The 19,975-nt window shown below is 49.6% G+C and overlaps 1 protein-coding gene across 2 annotated transcripts in view; it reads left to right on the top strand.

Moving 5' to 3' along the window:
- Nucleotides 1-8,629: 8,629 nt before the first annotated feature.
- Limk1 (LIM domain kinase 1) overlaps nucleotides 8,630-19,975 on the top strand; it is a 32,777-nt gene continuing 21,431 nt past the window's right edge. Inside the window, exons 1-2 of one of the 2 annotated variants that reach the window (XM_076923126.1) lie at nucleotides 8,630-9,316; nucleotides 10,878-10,974. In XM_076923126.1, coding sequence (XP_076779241.1) covers nucleotides 9,262-9,316; nucleotides 10,878-10,974 — 152 coding nt within the window. In that variant the 5' untranslated portion in view covers nucleotides 8,630-9,261. Of the gene's footprint in view, nucleotides 9,317-10,877; nucleotides 10,975-18,301; nucleotides 19,215-19,975 lie in introns of those variants that run through there. The other variant, XM_076923127.1, reaches the window with a different exon arrangement.

Here is a 19,975-nt window from a genome sequence, read left to right as displayed (position 1 = left end):
GTTCAGAGAGCTGTAGGACTTTTTAAACAGGGCATATTGCTGGTGAAATTGAGTCACTGGGAGCAGGTTGTATGGCCTGGCCCCACTTCCTGTTTCCTGATTCACCAAAGTATGAAAAGTTTCATCCATACATCTCTCTGAGATCCTTTTCCTGACTCTTAAACGGCACCCTCTCCTACTGTGATCCAAAGTAAACCCTTCTTCCTTAAGTTGCCTCATGTCAGGAATTTGGTCACTACAGTCAGAAAAGTAACTAATACTTACTAGTACTAGTAACTAGCGGTGGGTTACTTCCCTACAAGTTATGGTCAGTGAGTACCCTAGAGGCCCCACGAACCATAAAGACTACTCCTACTGCTGCTGGTTGCATTCCAAAACAACATGGTAAGAACCAATTGCTGGAGACAGTACATACTTTGGCCGCAAGGTCATAGAGAAGTCAGCCTGGAACAGAGCTGGACTCTCCCTGCTGGCTGGCTTTCACAGTGCTGGAGGTATTAGGTGGGTTCCCAGGACATACTGTTGTTGACAGTCCCACTTGGTTACAGACCTCGTATGCTTTACCGTGGGCGAAGAGACCAGGCAAGGTATGAATGTTGGGGCTGGAGAGATGGCTCAGTGGTTAAGAGCACTGACTGCTCTTCCAGAAGCCCTGAGTTCAATTCCCGGCAAACACATGGTGACTCACAACTGTCTGTAATGGAGATCTGATGCCCTCTTCTGGTGTGTCTGAAGACAGTGACAATGTACTCACATACATAAAATAAATAAATAAATCTTTAAAATATATATATATATTTTTTTTAAAAAAGATATCACTGTTGGTGTAACAGTGGCATCACTGTTATGGATACAACCAACTGCTTAATTTGAATGTAAAGCCCACCCTGCAGGAAGGAATGTATGTTCGATACTGTCTATAAACCAACTTAAAAGCTGTTTGTTAAGTAGGTATATGATACTCCTATCAAATCACCTAAACATCTGTGTTCATATCCATAGATTACCGCTACTGTTACCCTTGGCCATAGAGATAAACTGTTTTTTGTTTTTTGTTTTTTTAACAATAAGAAGTAGTCACCATGGAGACTCAAAACAACAAACCTGGGAAGAATAACCGACTGATGCTTTCGTGTGACAGGTCGTCCTTAAAAGGAAGAAAATGAGAAGACATCTCTGTCACTCTCCCGAAGCCTCAGGGAACGCCGCAAAAGAGGAAGAGGAAAGAAGGTAAGAAAGTTGTGCAGGGAGTCGCTGGAATACAGCTTCTGTCCATCACAGTCCTTATGGGGTGGGCTTCCAGGGGAGGTCTCTGCAACTGAGGCCTGAAGGCAGTTTGACGAAACATGACTATGTAGCCAGTGTTCATTCACACTTCAGGAGTCTGGCCCCAAGTGGTTTCTTTGAGGCATATTTAAGTATAGCACAGTTTGGGGAAAAACTTTCCTAGTGACAATTAACTGGATCTCGTGTGTACAATAAAGCACAAAATAAGGTAAATAAAGATCAGAGGTGACTACATCAAAGTGACACTTCCATAAATATAGGTTCTATAGATTGATGGAGAAAAACAAGCTTATGATAGGGCCTGGGAAGGATCTTGGAAAAAATTGTGCTAATTAAGGTTGAAGTCTACCATTGACCTGATAACCTTCTGAGGATGAGGTGTAATGTGAGGACTTCCTTGGTTAACAGAGTTTCTCCTCTGACCTTGTCTGGGAATTCTAAGCCCTTACACTTGCCTCTACCTGAGGAATGTCAAGTAGCTTCAGTTAGTTTATGGGATCAATTTCCTTTCTCTTGACAAACCCTGTTCAGCCAGCACTTGAGATTCCTGAAATGCTTCCTCATGCTGAGGTATGCCGGGTACCCTAAGCCGCCAGCTAACAACCTTTGCCCATCCCGGCTGTCCTTGCCTTCAGTTCCCCCATAACTTTACAAGCCTTCAGTCACCCTAAGTAAAGTTGATCTGCCTCCTGCCCAGCAGTAATGATGTGGTCACTCACCCTATGTACTCACAGAGCCTCTGAACCCTCAGCTTGCCATCTCCGCTCCCACTACCCTGGTGGACTGTATCGGCCAACACTCCACAAGTGTGGGGAAAACCACAAGGGTCCAGTGTGGTCTCCACCACGAAGAAAATGCAAAGGTCACCAGGCTATTAACTAGCCTAGTGGGTGAGTAACAGATTCTGCATCCCTCCCTTTGAAGGAACAACTTGGTGCATTTAACATTCCTGGTTTCCTAATGCTTGCCTGGGAGCACAAGGACCTCCATGCCTCCTACAGGCTTTCCGTGCTGCAGCTGCCAGAGTCACCCTGCTCCTGTAAATGACCCCTTATCCATGCTCCTACAAGCAACCTGGATAAATGCATTGCTTCACTGGCTGGATGTGGGAGAGTTCATTTCTATGGGCTGTCACCAGTGCCCTCTCTGGGTTGAAGAGATATTTGCTCACATCTCCAGAAGAAATTTTACATTACACCTAAGTAGCATGTTAGCACGGATTTCCCTGTCCCTGCCAAGCCTGCCCACTTCTCTACCTTGCCCATTTTGGGTACAGACAGCCCCTCTCTTCCAGAAGCTGCAGCTTGCAACCCTGAAGCCAGCTCTGACTTAGTCCTCTCATTCTCCACAGCTAGGTCACCAGGAAGTTTTGCAGCACATGACTGAGACCATATCCAGGGTTCACATAGTTTGCAACACCTATCGACTGGGCTGTGCCCTGATCCACCAGCATTGTCTTGCCTAAGTTGCTGAAATAACTTCTTGCTTCTACTCAGGCTCTTCCTCAACTCACATTCCACCCACAGGCCAAAAGAATCCTTTCAAAATAGAAGCCAGGGTGCTAGTGCATGTCTGTGATCCCAGAACTCAGAAGGATAAACCAGGAGGATCATGGTGGAGGAGGGGGGACTGGAAAGATGTCTCAGTGGTTAAAAGCACTGACTATTCTTCCTAAGGACCCAGGTTCAATTCCTGGCATCAACATGGCAGCTTGCAACTGTCTATAATTCCAGTTCCAGGAAATCCTACACCTTCACACAGATTTACATGCAAGCAAAACATTAATGCATATAAATAAAAAAGTGTGTGTGTGTGTGTGTGTATCATAACTTCAAGGCAAACTTGAGCTACATTGTTAAGGTCCTGTCTCAAGATACAAAGAGCTACATCTATCACTCGGTGACAGTGCTTGCCTAGACTCCCCAGTGAGGAATTGTAAACTTGGCTCAGCAGTAAGAACACCAGGCTAGAATCCCCCAGGGAGGGGCTGCAGATGTAGCTCAGTGGTAGAGCACCTGCCTAGAATCCCCCAGGGAGGGGCTGGGGGCGTGGCTCAGTGGTAGAGCCCCTGCCTAGAATCCCCCAGTGAGGGGCTGGGGGCGTGGTTCAGTGGTAGAGCCCCTGCCTAGAATCCCCCAGTGAGGGGCTGGGGGCGTGGTTCAGTGGTAGAGCCCCTGCCTAGAATCCCCCAGGGAGGGTCTGGAGGCGTGGCTCAGTGGTAGAGCCCCTGCCTAGAATCCCCCAGTGAGGGGCTGGGGGCGTGGCTCAGTGGTAGAGCATTTGCTTTTTGTCATGGTTTGAATGTGAACTGTCATGTAGAGGCTCACATGTTTGAATACTTGGGCCCAGCTGGTACCATTGCTTTGGATGGTTACAGAACCTTTAAGAACTTGAGCCTAACTAGTAGGCATACACCACTAGAGGATGGCCTCGGAGGCTGTACCTGGGCCCTGCTTCCAGTTTCATTTTTGCTTTCTGTCCTTTGCCATCATGTGGCCAGCTTCCTTACATTCCAGCCAGCATGCCTTCCCCAAATGATGAACTGTATCCCCACGAACAGCGAGCCAAAGGAAATCCCCCCCTACCCAATAGCTTAGCATCCCCAAGGCTCCGCATCACATCCTTATCACGGTCAGCAGAGAAAAATGAAGAACATTGTTGTAAGGAAGCAGAAAACCTGTAGGCCAACAAATAGGGGGAAACCAGATAACATAAGTACATTTCTACAAACACCCAGCCTACTGAAAATCACAGACAATCTGAACAGATCAGAGATGAGTAAGGATTTGAATCAGCCTTAAAAATTCCAACAAAGAAAACACGGGGACCAGATGGCTTCAGTGGAGAATTCTGCCAAACTTTTAAACTTTTTAAAGCCTTAACACCCATACTCCAGAGCCTCTTCCAAAAAGAAAAAAAAAAAAATTAAAGAAAAGAGACTGTCTCTAAAACCATTTGAAAAAGCCAGTTTTGCCCTAATAACCAAATCAGACAGGGACACTGAAAAGATTTACAGTGGCCAGACACAGGTAGCCCATACCTGTAATTGTGGCTCTCAGGAGGTGGAGGAAAGGCAATCAGAAGGTCAGTATTATCCTCAGTAATGTAACAAGTTTGAGGCCAGCCTGGGCTACATGAGACCCTGACTGTCTCAATAAAATCAACTTTATGGTCAGAAGTGAGAGGGCTGAGTGAAGGATCTGTGACCCCAGAAGGAGGATCACGGGGACTGAAGAGATGGCTCAGCGGTTGCGAGCACTGACTGCTCTTTCCAGTAGGCCTCAGGTTCAATTCCCAGCACCCATATGGCAGCTTAAAACTGTTCATAATGCCAGGCAGTGGTGGCACACGCTTTTAATCCCAGCACTTGGGAGGCAGAGGCAGGCGGATTTCTGAGTTCGAGGCCAGCCTGGTCTACAGAGTGAGTTCCAGGACAGCCAGGGCTACACAGAGAAACCCTGTCTCGGGGAAAAAAAAACTGTTCATAGGTCTACTTCAAATCTCCTCATACAGATTTACATGCGGGCAAAACATCAATGAAAATAAAGTAAAAAAACACACACACACACACACACACACAAACCCAGGAGGCTCATAACTTCAAAGCCAACTGGAGTACATGGCTGAAGCCCTGTCTGAAGACACAAAGAGCTAAGCCTATCACACAGTCACAGAGTGCTTGCCTAGACTCCCCAGTGAGGAATAGAAGCTTGGCTCAGCTTCTACAATTGATTGTGAGTCCAGCATCCTGAGTTCAATCCCTAGAACAAGGCAAGATCTGACCATAAAGTTGTCCTTTGACCTCCACGTGCTACATACGGCACGACCACCCACTGAAACACACTGTGCACACATATATACAATAATCAATAAATATCTAATACTAAAATAATATTTTTAAATTACACAAGCTGCTACCAAACAAAAAGGGCACCTTTTGTTTACAGCTAAGACATTGTGGTAGTTTGAATGAAAATGGCCCCCATAGGTGCCAATAAGGACTGCCACTATTAGGAGGTGTGGTCTTGTTGGAGTAGGTGTGGCTTTGTTGGAGGAAGTCACTAGAGGTTGGGCTTTAAGGTCTCAGAAGCTGAAGCCAGGCCTCTTTCTACTGCTTGCCAGTCTTGATGTAGACCTCTCAGCTGCCTCGCCAACACCATGTCTCCCTGCATGCCCCCATGCTTTCTACCATGATGATAATGGACTGAACTTCTGAATGTAAGTCAGCCTCAATCAATGTTTTCCTTTCTAAGAGTTGCTGTGGTCATGGTGTCTTTTCACAGCAATAAACCCTAAGACAGACATGATTTTTGGTTGTTATTGTTGTTCTGTGTATTTCTGTGTGACTGTACATCTAGGTATGTGCATGAAGGTGCCCATGAAGACCAGAAGAGGATGTCAGATCCCCTGAGGCTGGAGTTACAGGATGTTGGGAGTCACCCAAATTTAGTGCTGGGTACCAAACTTCAGTCCTAACAGCAAGCCACTAAGCTATCGCTCCTGACCCTAGGATCTAATACCAAATTAAAGGGCTGTGTGTGTGTGTGTGTGTGTGAGCATTTGTATTTGTGAGTGTGTATATGTGTGTGTGAGTATATAAGTGTGTTGTATATGTGTGAGTGTATGAGTATGTTGTGTATGTGTGTATGAGTGAGTGTGTGAGTGTGTCTGTGTGAGTGTGTATGCATGTGTGTATGTGTGAGTGTGTGTATTAGTGTGTTGCACATGTGTGAGTGTATGAGTGTGTTGTGTATGAGTGTGTATGATTGTGTCTGCATATGTGTGAGTGTGTGTGTAAGCATGTGTGTGTATGTGTGGCATGTGTGTGAGTGTAGCATATATGTGAGTGTATTTGTATGTGTGTATGAATGTGTGTGTATGTGTATATGTGTGAGTGTGAATGTATATGTAGTGAGTGGGTATGTGTTTGTGTTTGAGTGTATGTATGCACATGTGTATGAGTATGTGTATGTGTGAGTGTATGTATATGTATATGTATGTATGAGTGTGTGCACATATATATATACGTACTTGCAAACACATAGAGGTAAGAGTTTGATATCAGTATCTTTCTCAATTACTCTCCACTTTGAGGCAGAAGTTCTCACTGAACCTGGAGTTCACCAGTTTAGCTAAAGTGACTGACCAGCAAGCCCCAGGTACAAAAGCCCCGGGTCAAAAAAGCTCCTACCTTTTTTGTATGCACGCTAAATAAAAATACAACAAATAGCTTTTTAAATCATACATTTATACATTTATTTATTTTTATGTATATGAGTGATCTATCTGTCTTCAGACACACCAGAAGAAGGAATCAAATCCCATTACGGATGGTTGTGAGCCACCATGTGGTTGCTGGGAATTTAACTCAGGACCTCTGGAAGAACAGCCAGTACTCTTAATTGCTGAGCCATCTCTCCATACCTGCAAGAAATAATTTAAGATTTAAAGTTTAAAAACAAACAAACAAAACAAACAAAAGAAAACTTAGAAAGATGCACAGGGAAAGAAGAAAGCACACTGAAGTGCATGATTATGGGTTCCTCAAGGAAGAATCACAGTTAATTAAAAGACAGTTTTAGCCCACTTTAAGCATGAGGATTATACTGGCTAGTTTTATTTAGTTTGACACAGGCTAGAGTCAGCTGAGAGGAGGGAACCCCAATTGAGAAAATGCCTCCATAAAGTTGACCTGTAGGCAAGTCTATAGGGCAATTTTTTAATAAGTGATTGATGGGGGAAGGCCCAGCCCATTGTAGGTGGTACCTTCCCTGGGCTGGTAATCCTGGGTTCTATAAGAGTGCAGACTCAGTATGCCAGTAAGCACCATTCCTCCACGGTCTCTGCATCAGCTCCCATCTCCAGGTTCCTACCCTGCTTGAGTTCCTGTCCTGATTTCCTCCAATAATGACCAGTGATGTGGACCCAGAAGCCGAATAAACCCTTTCTTCCTAATAGTGTTTCATTTTATTAATATTAATACCAAATAAGACAAGGGTTGAGTGAAAGAGAAAGGCTTGGATAAAGTAAGACATACAAGGGCTTTCTTGAGGGGTGGTGGCAGTAGGCATATGTAGAAATTGGATGGCTCTCATGACATATGAAAAAGCTGCTAAGAAAAATGTCTTCATTTTCTCTCTTTTATTTGTATTTCCTAAGACATAGTTTCACATACCCCAGGTTGACTTCAGATTTGCTATGGAGCTGACGGTGCCCTTAAAACTTCGATCCTCTGACTCTGATGTGTTGGGGTTATAAGAATACCCACCAACCTCACTACTTCTTGGTTGTCTGTTGTTTTGTTTCGAGATAGGTCTCTGTGTAGCCCTGGGCTGTCTTGGAACTCCCTATGTAAACTAGGCTGTCCTCCAACTCCTGGAGATTTACCTGCCTCTGTCTCTCAAGTACTGCAATCAAAAAGGCCTGAGCCACCAAACCCTTGCCAAACTTCTCTTCTTAATAAGTGAAATTATAGGCTGGTTCCAGAGGTGCCTTGGATGCAATTTTAATCTGACAAAGTAAAATCAGGTGGTACTGGGGCTGTACAAGGGGTTTAGAACGCGTTCTTTTATTGCAAAGGGGAATTCTGGAGAGTCGCCTATAAAGCTGCACGTTTACAATCGGAAGAGAAAACCCTTAAGCAAATAGTCTTAATTTGTGTTGGAATTCTTGATTCTCAGCTGATGAAAGGTTTCGATAAGGGGCTTTTTTTTGTCCTCAAGTCCCTAGTTTCCCTGTTTTGTGTTTTAATTTTTGGTTTTGAACTTCTGATCCTTCCACCTCCACATCCAGAGTGCTGGGATGAGTGTTAGGATTGATGTGCACTCTATGCTGTTTTTATGTGGTGCTGAAGATGGAAGCCAGGGCTTCGAGCATGCTAGCCAAGCACTCTTACTGACTCAGCTATATAATTTTTTTTTTTATCCTGCCTCCGACCCAACTGCCTCCCCACCTCTCCCCGTCACCCCCACCCCGACCACCAGTGTCCTCAAAGTCTGCATGGCCCCACCCGTCCTTGGTAATTAACTTCCAGTGGCTTGGACCAGAGAGGCTCCGGGAGGATTGTATAGAGACAGGGGGACCTTTTCTAGAGATGCCCGCTGGGCGGCTTCATTCGAGCTCACAACCCAGCAGCGGAGTGCTCAAGCAGAGCTGATGATGAATGAATGGTAGAGAAGGAGGGGGAGGAAGGGGCGGAGTTAGGGGCGGGTTTTGCTGTGGGCGTGGTCTGGCCGGCTCAGAGGCCCCAGCTGTGCCGCCGCGGGCGAAACTGCCTTCGTAGACTCGCAAGGCTTCCGCCGAAGAGGAGGAGCCACACAGAAGCAGCTTCGGCCCTTCAGCGCCACGCAAGGCCCACCCTTTCCGCTGCTCGCAGGCGTGGTTGTTATTAAGGGGGCGTGGCTTCTCTTGAGGAGGTGCAGTTCCAAGCAGAGACAATTCTGCCAATGCCGCAACTGGCAGCCCCCTAAACTGGCCTGGAGAGCGCGTGGCTGCAGCTGAGAAGACGTGGTTACCGCTCCGGAGCGGGATGGTCGCTTGATGGGCGTGGTGATCGCCGCGAGGGGCGGAGCCGCGCAATGACAGTTCCAACAGGCAGCGCCTGCAGCCTCTTGTCACCCTGCAGAGGGCGGGTCTGTCTCTAAGGGGCGAGGCTACTGCTGTGGGGGCGGAGCCGCGCAGGGGCAGTTCCAGCCGGCCGCGTCGCGCACGCCCCGCCCCTGCCGCAGCTCGCAGGCCCGCCCCGGCCCGCCCCTCCGCGCTTCTCTGGCAGCGGCAACGCGGAGCCGGTGTCCCCAAGCCTGGTGTGGGAGTGCAGCGGGGCAGCATCGCCGAACCCGGAGCGGAGCGCTCGGCTCCGGCCCCGCGCTCCCCGCCTCCCGCCTTCCCGGGCCGGCGGCGGGCGAGCTCGCGGGCCCGGCCCCAGCTCTCCGGTGCCCCGCCGGTTGCCGGCGGTCCCCGCCCCCCGCCGAGTGCATGAGGTTGACGCTACTTTGTTGCACCTGGAGGGAAGAACGTATGGGAGAGGAAGGTGCGCCAGGCTGGGAGTCGGGGGAGGGGAGTCGGGAGTATCTGAGGGGCGCCCGCTAAGGCGAGGCCGCGCCCCTGCCTCCTAGGGATGCGCCTGCCCTTCCAAAGCCCGCAGGCCGTTCCCTATCACCCACCCTCTTTCTCCCTTCCTCGGCCCCGGGATGAACCGCTCTCGAGGATGGAGGAATCCCCTCTTCTCATATTCTATCCCCTCTTACCCACCTCCCAGGTTACTGTTCACCCAGCACCTACCTTAGTCCTTAGTTCTCTGTCCTCTGGTCCTCGATCTCCACCGGCGGCCGGGGATGGGGGGTGGGGGGACACCCTTTGATCCAGCCTGACCCGGGAGAACTAAACTGCAGCAACCTTGGATCTGAGTCTCAGACTCACATTTACCGGGGCTTTCTGACCTTGAACCAGTCATTAACACCCAGGGACTCAGTTTCCCCATCCGTGCAGTTTCGGGATTGGGTGAATTGGGGAACTAGTGACGGGGGAGGTGCGGGGGCGGGGGAGCACAAGAGAGCTATGCATCCTGGATTCGGTGACCGAATACTGCGGCGGTACACCACCACAACTACCATCATACCATGACCTCCCCTTTCCCTGCACCAATCCTAGTATTTAGTCAGACTTGGCTAGACTCCTAACCTTTTTCAGCATCTTCTCCTGCACTGAGAGGCCATAGGTTTAGAGCCGCACTACAGTTGGGGTTCACAGGCCTCTGGGATTCCTTCAGCCTGAATCAGAGACTGGGATCTCCCCTAGGTTTCTTCTTCAGAGCCCCCACAATAGGTTCATCTGGTCAAAGACAGGTTCTAACCGCTCCAGTCGTTCTGTCTCCCACTCTCACACATTCCTGAAACGCTGTTTGGGACACAGGCCCACCCTGTACTTAACAACACACTACTTTGCATGCTTGGATACTTGTAGAGGGGTAGGCAGTAGCGTTGGGGCCTGGCTGTGTGTCATAAAGAGAGGTCCCCTCTCTGGGGCTGAGGTTTCAGAGTCTGTAGAATAGAGAGGAGCAGACCAAGGGAATTTTGCAGGGCCCACCAGCTCTAGGGGCCAAGGTCCTGGGGATGACTAAGCATGTAGTGGCTGCCTTAAGGAATTGTCAGAGGGCCTGGCTTGGCAGCCCTGGTCCCTCATCACGGTTCAACAAGGGCTATCACGTTTTAGTTTGTGACCTTGCTACTTTAGCCTAGGATAGACCAGCCCAGCTCTGCCAGTCTGTTGCCCCTTTCAACACTGCAGACAGAAGAAGCTGTCACCAGAGTGCCACCTTTCATCTTATTTCTAAATTCTGTTTTGTTTTTCTCCCCGCTTATACGCTCTTGCTGAAGGGAACACCTCTGTTCTCTGCGCGTTCCAGATGGGCCCGAATAGGTTTGGTGGCTTAGTGTCCAAGCAGGACTCTCAGATGTATCCTTTTAGCCTCTTGCTTGGCAGAGTGAATATTCACCCTGTATCAAGAGGCTCAGTGTGTGAGTAGGGCAGGCTAGACCGCCAGCAAATATCATTCTTAAGAATGGCTCCTGACTTGGTTCTGTCCCTTGCAGGAAGCGAGTTGCCTGTGTGTGCGAGCTGTGGCCAGAGGATCTATGACGGCCAGTACCTCCAGGCCCTGAATGCTGACTGGCATGCGGACTGCTTCAGGTAACGTGGGCTGGCTGAAGGGTGGGCACCCTCCGCAGAGCCTGCCTGTGACCCGGATGTTTCTCCCAGTGCTGTCCTTCCCTGTGATCTCCAATGGGTCCATGGCCTCAGTTTCCCTTTCTTCATTAAAATAAGGAGCTTGTTTGTTCTATGGGGTGCATTATGCATATGCACACACACACACACACACACACATACATATCTGAGAGGCGGCCAGTGTGCATTTTATGAGCACATGCAGAGATCAGAGGACAGATACTGAGAGCCGGTTCTTTCCCTCCACCTTGAGGCTTTCTGGTTGTTTTCTGCTGTTGTGCTGCTAATTTGGGCTGGCAGGTCTGGGGGCTTCCAGCTGATTCTCTTATCTCCTCTCCCTCCTCCCCGGGATTGCTGGGATTATGGACGCTTCCCAGTACATTTAGCTTGTCATATGGATGTCAGGAGTCAAACTCAAATTACCTGGCTTCTCTAGCAAACACCTCCACCCACCCACCCATCTCCTCACTCTCCCCTATATATGTTTTTTGAAACAGGATCTTGTAGTCCAAGCCTGGCCTGGAACTCCTGAGCTCAAGCAAGTCACCTGCCTCAGCCTCCCCAGTAGCCAAGTCTACAGGCATGCGCCACCATGCCTCAGCTTGTCTAGTAGACTTTACATCTCACTTGGGGCTGAGGATGTCCCAGTTGATGGGGCCTTATCTAGCATTCATGAAACCCTGGGTTCAGTCCCTAGTACCACCTAAACCAGACATGTGACACATGCCTCCTCTAAGCCCAGCACTCAGGGGATGGAAGCAGGAAGACTGGAAGGTCTTACGATCATCCTTGGCCGAGTAATGAGTTCAGGGATAGCCTGGGCTACATGAGACTCCATCTCAAACAAACAACCAAAAATTATCCTTAGAGAACTTATGTTTAAGGTGATATATGATGCACTGTGTCAGTAGTTACTATATGTAGTAGTAAAAGAGTTCATACATGTTCAGGTGTAATTGTGCATACGGGTATGTTTGTGCACATGTGTGTGATACACGTACACGTATGGGGAGGCAGAGGTCGACAGCAGGTGGCTTCCTCAAGTGCTCTCCACTGTAGCTTTTGTGTCCTGCTGAATCTGGAGTTCACTGATTTGGCTAAGTCGTGAGATGCAGGAGTCTTCCCATCTCCACGCTGCCGCCCCTCCCCCCAACCCCAGCGCTAGAGGTACAGATACACACTGGTGTGTCTGGCTGTTTTTAATGAGTTCTGGGGAGTATGGACTCCAGTCCTCATGCTCGTGAGGCAGACACTTCACCCGCCGAGCCATCTCCCCAGCCCTGATTTGTTTTTCAGTTGGAGGCCGGTGAAGTTCGCCATGAGGAACCCATGGTAGAGAGGGAATAGGCAGAGGAAGGCAGATGTTCACCTTAGCCTTCTGTGCCCCCCTGCTGCAGGGGAGGGAAAAGAGACATCAGATCTCAAGGGAATCCTAGCCACTGTCCCTAAGCCATAGCTGCCTGTAAAGATGTGTCAACCAATGAAAATAGCCCTGACCTCCAGATACACAGACCAAGGCTGTGGTCAAAGACTTAGTAAAACAATTGCCCATAGATGGCCCAGTGGCTCACTAGGTCCACAAAGCAACCTTGGGCTACGTCCCAATTTCAAAGCCACCCTGAGCTACGTGAGGCCCTGTCTAACAGAAAAAAGACTGAGGCATCCTTTTCTAACACTTAGCAGGAGTCTGAACACTTTATGTAGTTAGCAATTAGTTGTATCTCCCAAGGATAAATCGGGGCACAGAGAGGTTTATTCTTCTGCCTGAAGTCACATGACCAGGAAGGAGTAAGAATATGCAATGCCCACTCTGAGGCCAGAAGAGAGGCAGGTAGCACATTTTGGCATTCAAAGCACACGCTCAGCAGAAAGTCTCTCAGAGAGGCCCGTAAAGGGGTCCTGACTCACAAAGGGAGACAAGGCTGTCGGCACTGTCGGTGATGAGACACAGTGAATCAATGGATAACGCAGTTAGGAGACCAAGTTCAGAGAGTTGTGGGCACTGAATGCCAGGATTAGACCCTTCTGGAGACAATAGAGAGGCAGCAGACAGCTGGGGAGCGTGCTGTTTGTTGAAGATTGTCATCTCAGTGGGCAGATGGCACAACTTGGCAGGACGAGACTGTCATAGTAATTCAGGGGTCTGACTCATTAGCCTGACTTAGGATTGTGACTGAGGGGGGAGGCTCTGTGATATGGAAGGGGTTACATGGGGCTGGGGAGTCAACTCCGCTGGTAACATATTTCCTGAGAACCTGAGCTTGACTCCCCAAAACCTATAAGTGTAGTAGTGTGTCTCTATAATCTCAGCACTAGGGACATGGTGGTGTGTGACAAAACCTATCCTGGGCTCTGCTCACCACAGATAGGGAATCCATTACAGACCAAATACAAGTACCCCCGAAGGCCAACTTTTTGAACTAATGAGTTTTATTGGGGTTACTTTCAGGAATATTGGTGAAGAGTTCCTTACAGAAGTGACTTAAAGACAGCTGTGTCACCAAAGCCCAGCATGGGTGACAGCTCACAAAGCTGGGAACCTGGAGCACACTTGACAGCCTGTAGACAACCTCATCATGTTAGAGAGTGTCCTTTCAGTAATTTAATTGGTCTTAACCTCTTCCAGGCAGCCTGGCTGGTTTCTACTTCTTCTAGGCAGCTGGTCTGGTCTGAGAGTTCTCTTTGCAGCTTATCCCTGTCACCCTTCTGAGAGGGACTCTTGGCTTTTATTGCTTCCTTTGGCAGAGAGGGGCCAACTGAATCTGATCAGTTTCAGGGACTTCCTGAAGCTGTTTTGAGTTGTTTGCCTTTCTGCTTCATGAGCTCCCTGCAGGATGGATTTTTTTTTTTTTTTAACTCTCTGAGGAAACTCTTTACACAGTGGGTGGTGACAAACCAATCCTTGGGGCTCCCAGGCCAACCAGCTTAGTGGTTGGCCAGACCCAGGTCTTACTGGTAGACCCTGACTCAGATAACAGTGGCTGGCTGTTAAGGAGCCATGTCTGGGCCTGACCTAGGGCCTTCCCATACATACATACAATCATGAGCACATACCTGCACACACTCAGTAGGGTGGTCTTTGAAAAGCACAAAGTGCATATTCTTAATCCCAAATGCCCCCAAACCAGGGCTGCAGGTGAAGGTCAGATGGTAGAGTACTTGCTTAGCATGCACAAAGCTCAGGGTTCAGTCTCAACACAGTATAGAACAGGTGTGAGTCAATGCTTATACTTCCAGAACTCTTGAGGTGGACACAGGAGGCTCAGGAGTTCAAGGTCATCTTGAGCTACATAGTGAGTTCAAGACCAACCTGGGCGACACAAGACACTGTCTGAACATTTTTAAAACGTTCCCAAAATGTAAATATCAACACAGTGTTACCAGTAGAAAGTTCCAGACTGAACCTATTATAACAAGTCATAGTCAAAACATAGGTACACTGTCAAATCCTGTAGGTTGGGCTGGAAGTGGCTCAGCAGTTAAGGGTGCTTGTTGCCCTTGCAGAGGACCAGAGTGTGACTCCCTGCACCTGTGTTGGGGTAGCTCACAGTCACCTGTTAATTCCAGCTCCAGGGAATCCAGTGCCCTCTATTGGACTCAGCATATACTACACTCATGTGTGAATGCATGTATACACACATACACACACACACACACACACAGAGAGAGAGAGAGAGAGAGAGAGAGAGAGAGAGAGAGAGAGAGAGAAATCTCTAAAAAAGAACATTGCATAAAATTTCCTTCGAGGGGGCTGGAGAGATGGTTCCATGGTTTACAAGCACTGACTGCTCTTCCAGAGGCTCCAGGTTCAATTCCCAGCACCTGCATGGTGGGTCACAACCATCTGTAACTCCAGTTTGGGAGGACCTGACACCCTCTTAGGGATAGCCTCTTCTGGCCTCTGTGGGCACTAACCATGCATCCGTGCACAGATATGTATGCATACAAAATACCCGTACATGTAATATGTCTTCAAAATTATATATAAAAAAATTCTTTGGATATGTGGGTAAGTCCTGTCTGAAACATAAATTAATTGGCTGTTTATTTAGACTTGGGTCCCCTTCCCAAGATCCTACATCGTACATAAGCAAATATTCCATAATCCAGAGTCACACAAAGCCCCAAACACTTGTGATCTCAAACATCTGAAGTTGTGCTTGTAGTGGTAGATCGGATCACCCACCATCAAGCATGCATTCTCCCCTTCCTTCCTCCCTCCCTTCCTTCCTCCCTCTCTCTCCCCTTTCCTTCCTTCCTTTCTTTTTCTCCAGTGCTTGCGATCAGATCCCAGATCGTTAGCACAGGCTAGGCAACATACCACCAAGCTCTTGGCCTAGCCCTTGGATTTTTGAGACGAAAGTCTTGCTATGTAGCCTAGATCTGGCTCATATTTGGTATTTCATGTCCGGTGCTAGGGTTATAGACACGTATTACCAGACCCAGCTGTAAGCATTCTTTTTCTCTCTGTGTGTGTTCTTTTTCTCTCTCTCTCTCTCTGTGTGTGTGTGTGTGCGCGTGCGTATATACATGTGTATGCACACACGTGCGCCATGGTGTACATGTGGGATGACAGGGTATATCGAAGGTTAGCTTGTGGGAATAAGTTCTCTCTTCCCACCATTGTACGTATTGGGAATCAAACTCCAGGTTATCAGGCTTGGTGGCAGTTGCCTTTATCCCCTGATCCATCTTGCCAGCTGTCCACCTTATTTTTTGAAATCGGGTCTCTCTCTAAACCTAGAGCTTGCCATTTCAGCTAGGTTGGCCAGCCAGTGAACCCCTAAGGTCTTCCTCTGCCCACCCCTCAGGACTGGGGCTGCAGATAAGCACCGTTGTTCCTAGCGTCACATGGACATTAGGGGTCTGAACTCAGGTCCTCGTGCTTGCATGGAGAGATTTTACCCATTGAGCCATCTCTCCAGTTCTCAAGCGGCCGTTAGTATTAATCCAGTCCAGCGTACCCATCCTCCAGCGTACGGAGTTTGCCTGATTTCATGTGGGAAATGTGGGTCCAGCCTCAGCAATCACTTCAGTGAAGGTTTTCACGGCTTGAGGTGGGATCTGACTGTATCTCTGCAAGTCTGTACTGGGGAGAAGGTGTCTATTGTCAGTAGAGTTGGAGGCAGGTTGGTTCTGCCTGTCACTTGAATAGCAGTTAGATTTGCAGCGGGACCAAAAGGAATCAGGAAATTATCTTCAGGAGGCCCTGTGACTGGCAGGGAAGGAAGGCACAAGAGAACCCCAAGGGTTCTCTTATAAAAGAGATGCATGGGGCAGATTGCAGGGCCTTGGCATTGGCTGGCCCACTCCATAGCACCTAGAGAAGGGTGACACCCAGCTGGGTCTGCAGGGAGAGAGCATGTCCAGCTGTCTCTGAGGTGAGGGACACAAGGGCCTCAATGGGGAAGGGCCCACAGGCAGTGAGACCTCCTGCTCCCATGTCAGAGTCAGAGCCCAGATCCCTCCCTCCCTGCTTCCTCACCTACAGTCAGAGCCTAGATCCCTATCTCCCATATCCTGGCCCAGTAACAGGAAAACAGCTCAGAGAAAGATCACAGTTGCCCTGGGTCCGTGGCTGACAGGCAGTTAGTCTGACTCTCCACTGGGCACTTGAGCCTCTATTTCCAATGACTTGAATCTCTTGGTGACATTGAGACCTTTGTTCCCTTTGTCCTCATTAAAGCTACTTAGGCTGGAGGGATGTGTGTGACAAGGCTGGATAGCCTGCTTCTTAGCCACCAGGTAGGGAAGGTGACATCATGAGTTGTCACACGCCCTGCCTTCCATGCCTTTCTGTGTGCTTTTCCAGGTGGAACACCCTGGGGTCCCTGAATCAGCTCTTCCCAAGCCCCTGCCCTATACAGGCCCCCTCGGGACAGCCTGCGCGCCAGAGCGCTGTGTGGTGAAGCAGTTTGACTTATGAGGAAACAGGCAGAGGTCGTCTACGTGTCCAAGGACTCCGTGCAGCCTGGCCGCAAAGCCTGCACTACGTAACCAGTGCTGCCCCTCCCAGATACAGGCTCCTGCCTTCCAGCAGGAAAGCAGGAGACGAGACCAGAGATAGCATTCCAAGGAGGTGACAGTTACGTACAGAGTGGAAGATAGCAAGGGAGCAACTCCTCATGCTCAGAGGCACTGTGGCAGGGTGTGGTGGATATGTCCCAGGAATCAGCAAAGCACACTGCGGGGCCAACACATAGGGCTGGCCTAGAATCATCCAGCCTTGTGGGCTTTTGTTCCTCACAGTGCTGGGGACCAAATCCAGAGCCTTGGGTTTGCTTGGCAAGCACTCCGTTAAATCTCACTAATGTTTATGTGCAGGGGGTAGGGGAGGAGTCTGGAGTTATCGCTTGCCTTGCCTGATCATTCCTCGGCACTGAAAATTTATTTATTTGTTTACATTCACTTATTATTTATGTGTGGAGATGAGAGGACAACTGGGAGTTTATTATTCTGCCCTTCCACTATGTGGGACCCAAGGACCAAATTCAGGTCATTAGGCTTGGATGGTGGGTATCTTTCCCTGCTGAGCCTTCTCACCAACCTTGTTGGGAGGGAGGCAGGCAGTGAGTGCTGGGGATTGAAGCCAGGGCCTTGTGAATACCAGGCAAAAGCCCTGTCAATGTACTGTGTCCCAGCCTTCCAGCTGCACCGGTTTGTCTAGGCCAGTGGTACTCAACCTTCGGGTCACAACCTTTTTGGAAGTTGCATATCAGATATCCTGCATACCAACTGTTTACATTACAATTCACAACAGTAGCAAAATTACAGTTACAGTGCAGCAACCATAATAATTTTATGGTTGGGAGTCGGCCCAACATGAGAAACTGTATTAAAAAGGCCGCAGCGTTAGGTGTTTGAGAAGCGCTGGCCTGGGGCGGGGGGAACTGGAGGAACCTGCAGAAGGTTCCCAGGTGTGCATCTTTCCTGAGTCCTCTGATCCAGGCTCTGAGGCCCACTGCAGTGTCTCTGCCCTGGCCTGGAGGAAATCTCAAGCTGACATAGCAGGGAAGGCTGCAGATGCTGTGACAGGTGTCCCACCAAGCCAGGATCCTCACAGGGGACCCTGTCTGTGCCCCACTGCCACACTTCCTGGTGACTGTGCCTCCCAGAAGATTAGAACCAGGCCAGCCAGCGGTCCAGGGTTTCCTGGGCCCAGCCTCTATCCGTGCCAGGCCTGCAGGGTCCTTTTCCCAGGAGCCTTCTGTGAGCTCTGTAGCCTGGGTGATCTCCCTAGAGGCTGGGTGGGGTAGCCCTGAGCTGGGAGTGGTGAATGGGCTGCGGCCTGATGGTGAGCAGCAGCTAGAAGAAAGCTCTTATTCAAGGAGCCTGCCGAGTAAGGCGGCTGAGCTGACCACGGGAAGTCAGCCTCTGTTCCCTCGAGGACAGCACCGGAAGAGACAGCTGCTCTGGGGCTTGTCCTTGTCCCTAGAGAGACCCAAGCACTCAGTGCTTTTGTCCAGGAAGAGACCAAGGAGCATATAGGATACAGGAGACTTTCTCCAGATCCAGAGGAGCTGAGTAGTGGGGGTAGAGCCTAGATCCTTCTCCACCTCCCTAATTGTACTCGCCCGCATCCCGTCTTCCTGCCCATAGTCAGAGCCCCTCATAACCGTCCTTGCTTCCTCGCCACGCAGTTAGAGCCTAGTTCCCTCCCTTCCTATCTCCTTTCTTTTTTTTTTTTCCCACCTCCTTTTATAGAGTCAGAGCCCAGATCCTTTCTCCCTGCCTCTTACCTGGGGTCATAGCGTAAACCTCTCCTTCCTCAGTTCTCCACCTGTAGTCCTAACCTGGATCCCGTGTTTCCCGACTTCCTACCTATAGTCAGAGCCTAGATCCTTCCCTGCCTACCTCTCTACCTTCAGTCAGAATAAAGACTACTCCTTACTGACTTCTGCCTGGGCAGAGGTCTCTCCCCCTCTTCTGTGACCAAAGCCCAAGCCAAATACACTTTGGCTGCTTCCTGTCACAGGCTGAGAAAGAGGCCTTCCTCAGCCACACTTCTGCCTCCTCCCCTGTGGTGTGGCCACACAGGCCCTACCCCCTGCAGCCTCCAATCCTGAGCCCCTGCTGGAGGATGGGGAAGCTTTGGCCAGGCCACCCATGGGCTCCTACAGGCCTCTGGAGTCTCCGGACATAGCTGGATAGAGGATGCAGACATCCTTGCCACTGAGACGGACCCACTGCCTCCGTGGGGCTAAGTAAGTGGAAAGCCCCTTCCCCACCTGTCCTGGGCTGGAGGTGGAGGGGACTGAAAGACAGGCCCATCTGGGGACTGCTGTAGGGCAGAACTGAAACTCTCTAGTGAGGTCTGCCGGCCATGAGGAAAGCAACCTGATACTGATCGGTTGGACCTTCTGGTACCTTCTCTTAGTGACCCTGCCCCACCCCACCCCCTGGGAGCCAGGGCTTTCTACCAACTGACTCTACCAACTGAGCCAATGCCCAGCACATCTCAAGATGCTTTGTAGAGAACCAAGCCGGGTGTTTCCTCCTCCTACCCTCTCTGGCTCCTGTCTGGATTTGGACTGAGGACTAAGGGGCTGGACAAGGTCAGGAGCTCCACTGTACCTTCTATCAGCAAAGGTCTGTTGAAACCCAGGGCCAGCCACCACACCGTTGTGTGAACCCACATCCTGGGGCCAAATGAAGCCTTAGGTGATCTAAGCAGAGACAGAAGCCAAGCATACTGGAATGCACCTGTCATCCCAGGACTGGAGAGGTAGAGGCAGGAGGATGGGAAACTCAAGGTTGGTCTGGGGATGTAGCTCAGTCAGTAGAGTGCTCGCTCATGAGTCCTTGGGTTCTATCCCCAGCACTGGATAAAGTGAGCTAGAAGACAACACTCATGGTAGAAGTAGGATCATGAGTTCAAGGTCATCTGCTACATAGCTACTTCAAGAAGGCCAGCCTTGGCTCTGTGAGACCCTCTCTCAGTAGAGAGTGAGGGGGGATGGGGTGG

Source organism: Arvicanthis niloticus, chromosome 24 (genome assembly GCF_011762505.2).
Source record: "Arvicanthis niloticus isolate mArvNil1 chromosome 24, mArvNil1.pat.X, whole genome shotgun sequence".
NCBI lineage: Eukaryota > Metazoa > Chordata > Mammalia > Rodentia > Muridae > Arvicanthis > Arvicanthis niloticus.
The sequence above is the reverse complement of the archived record's forward strand: the minus strand, read 5'-3'. Positions and strand labels throughout refer to the sequence as shown.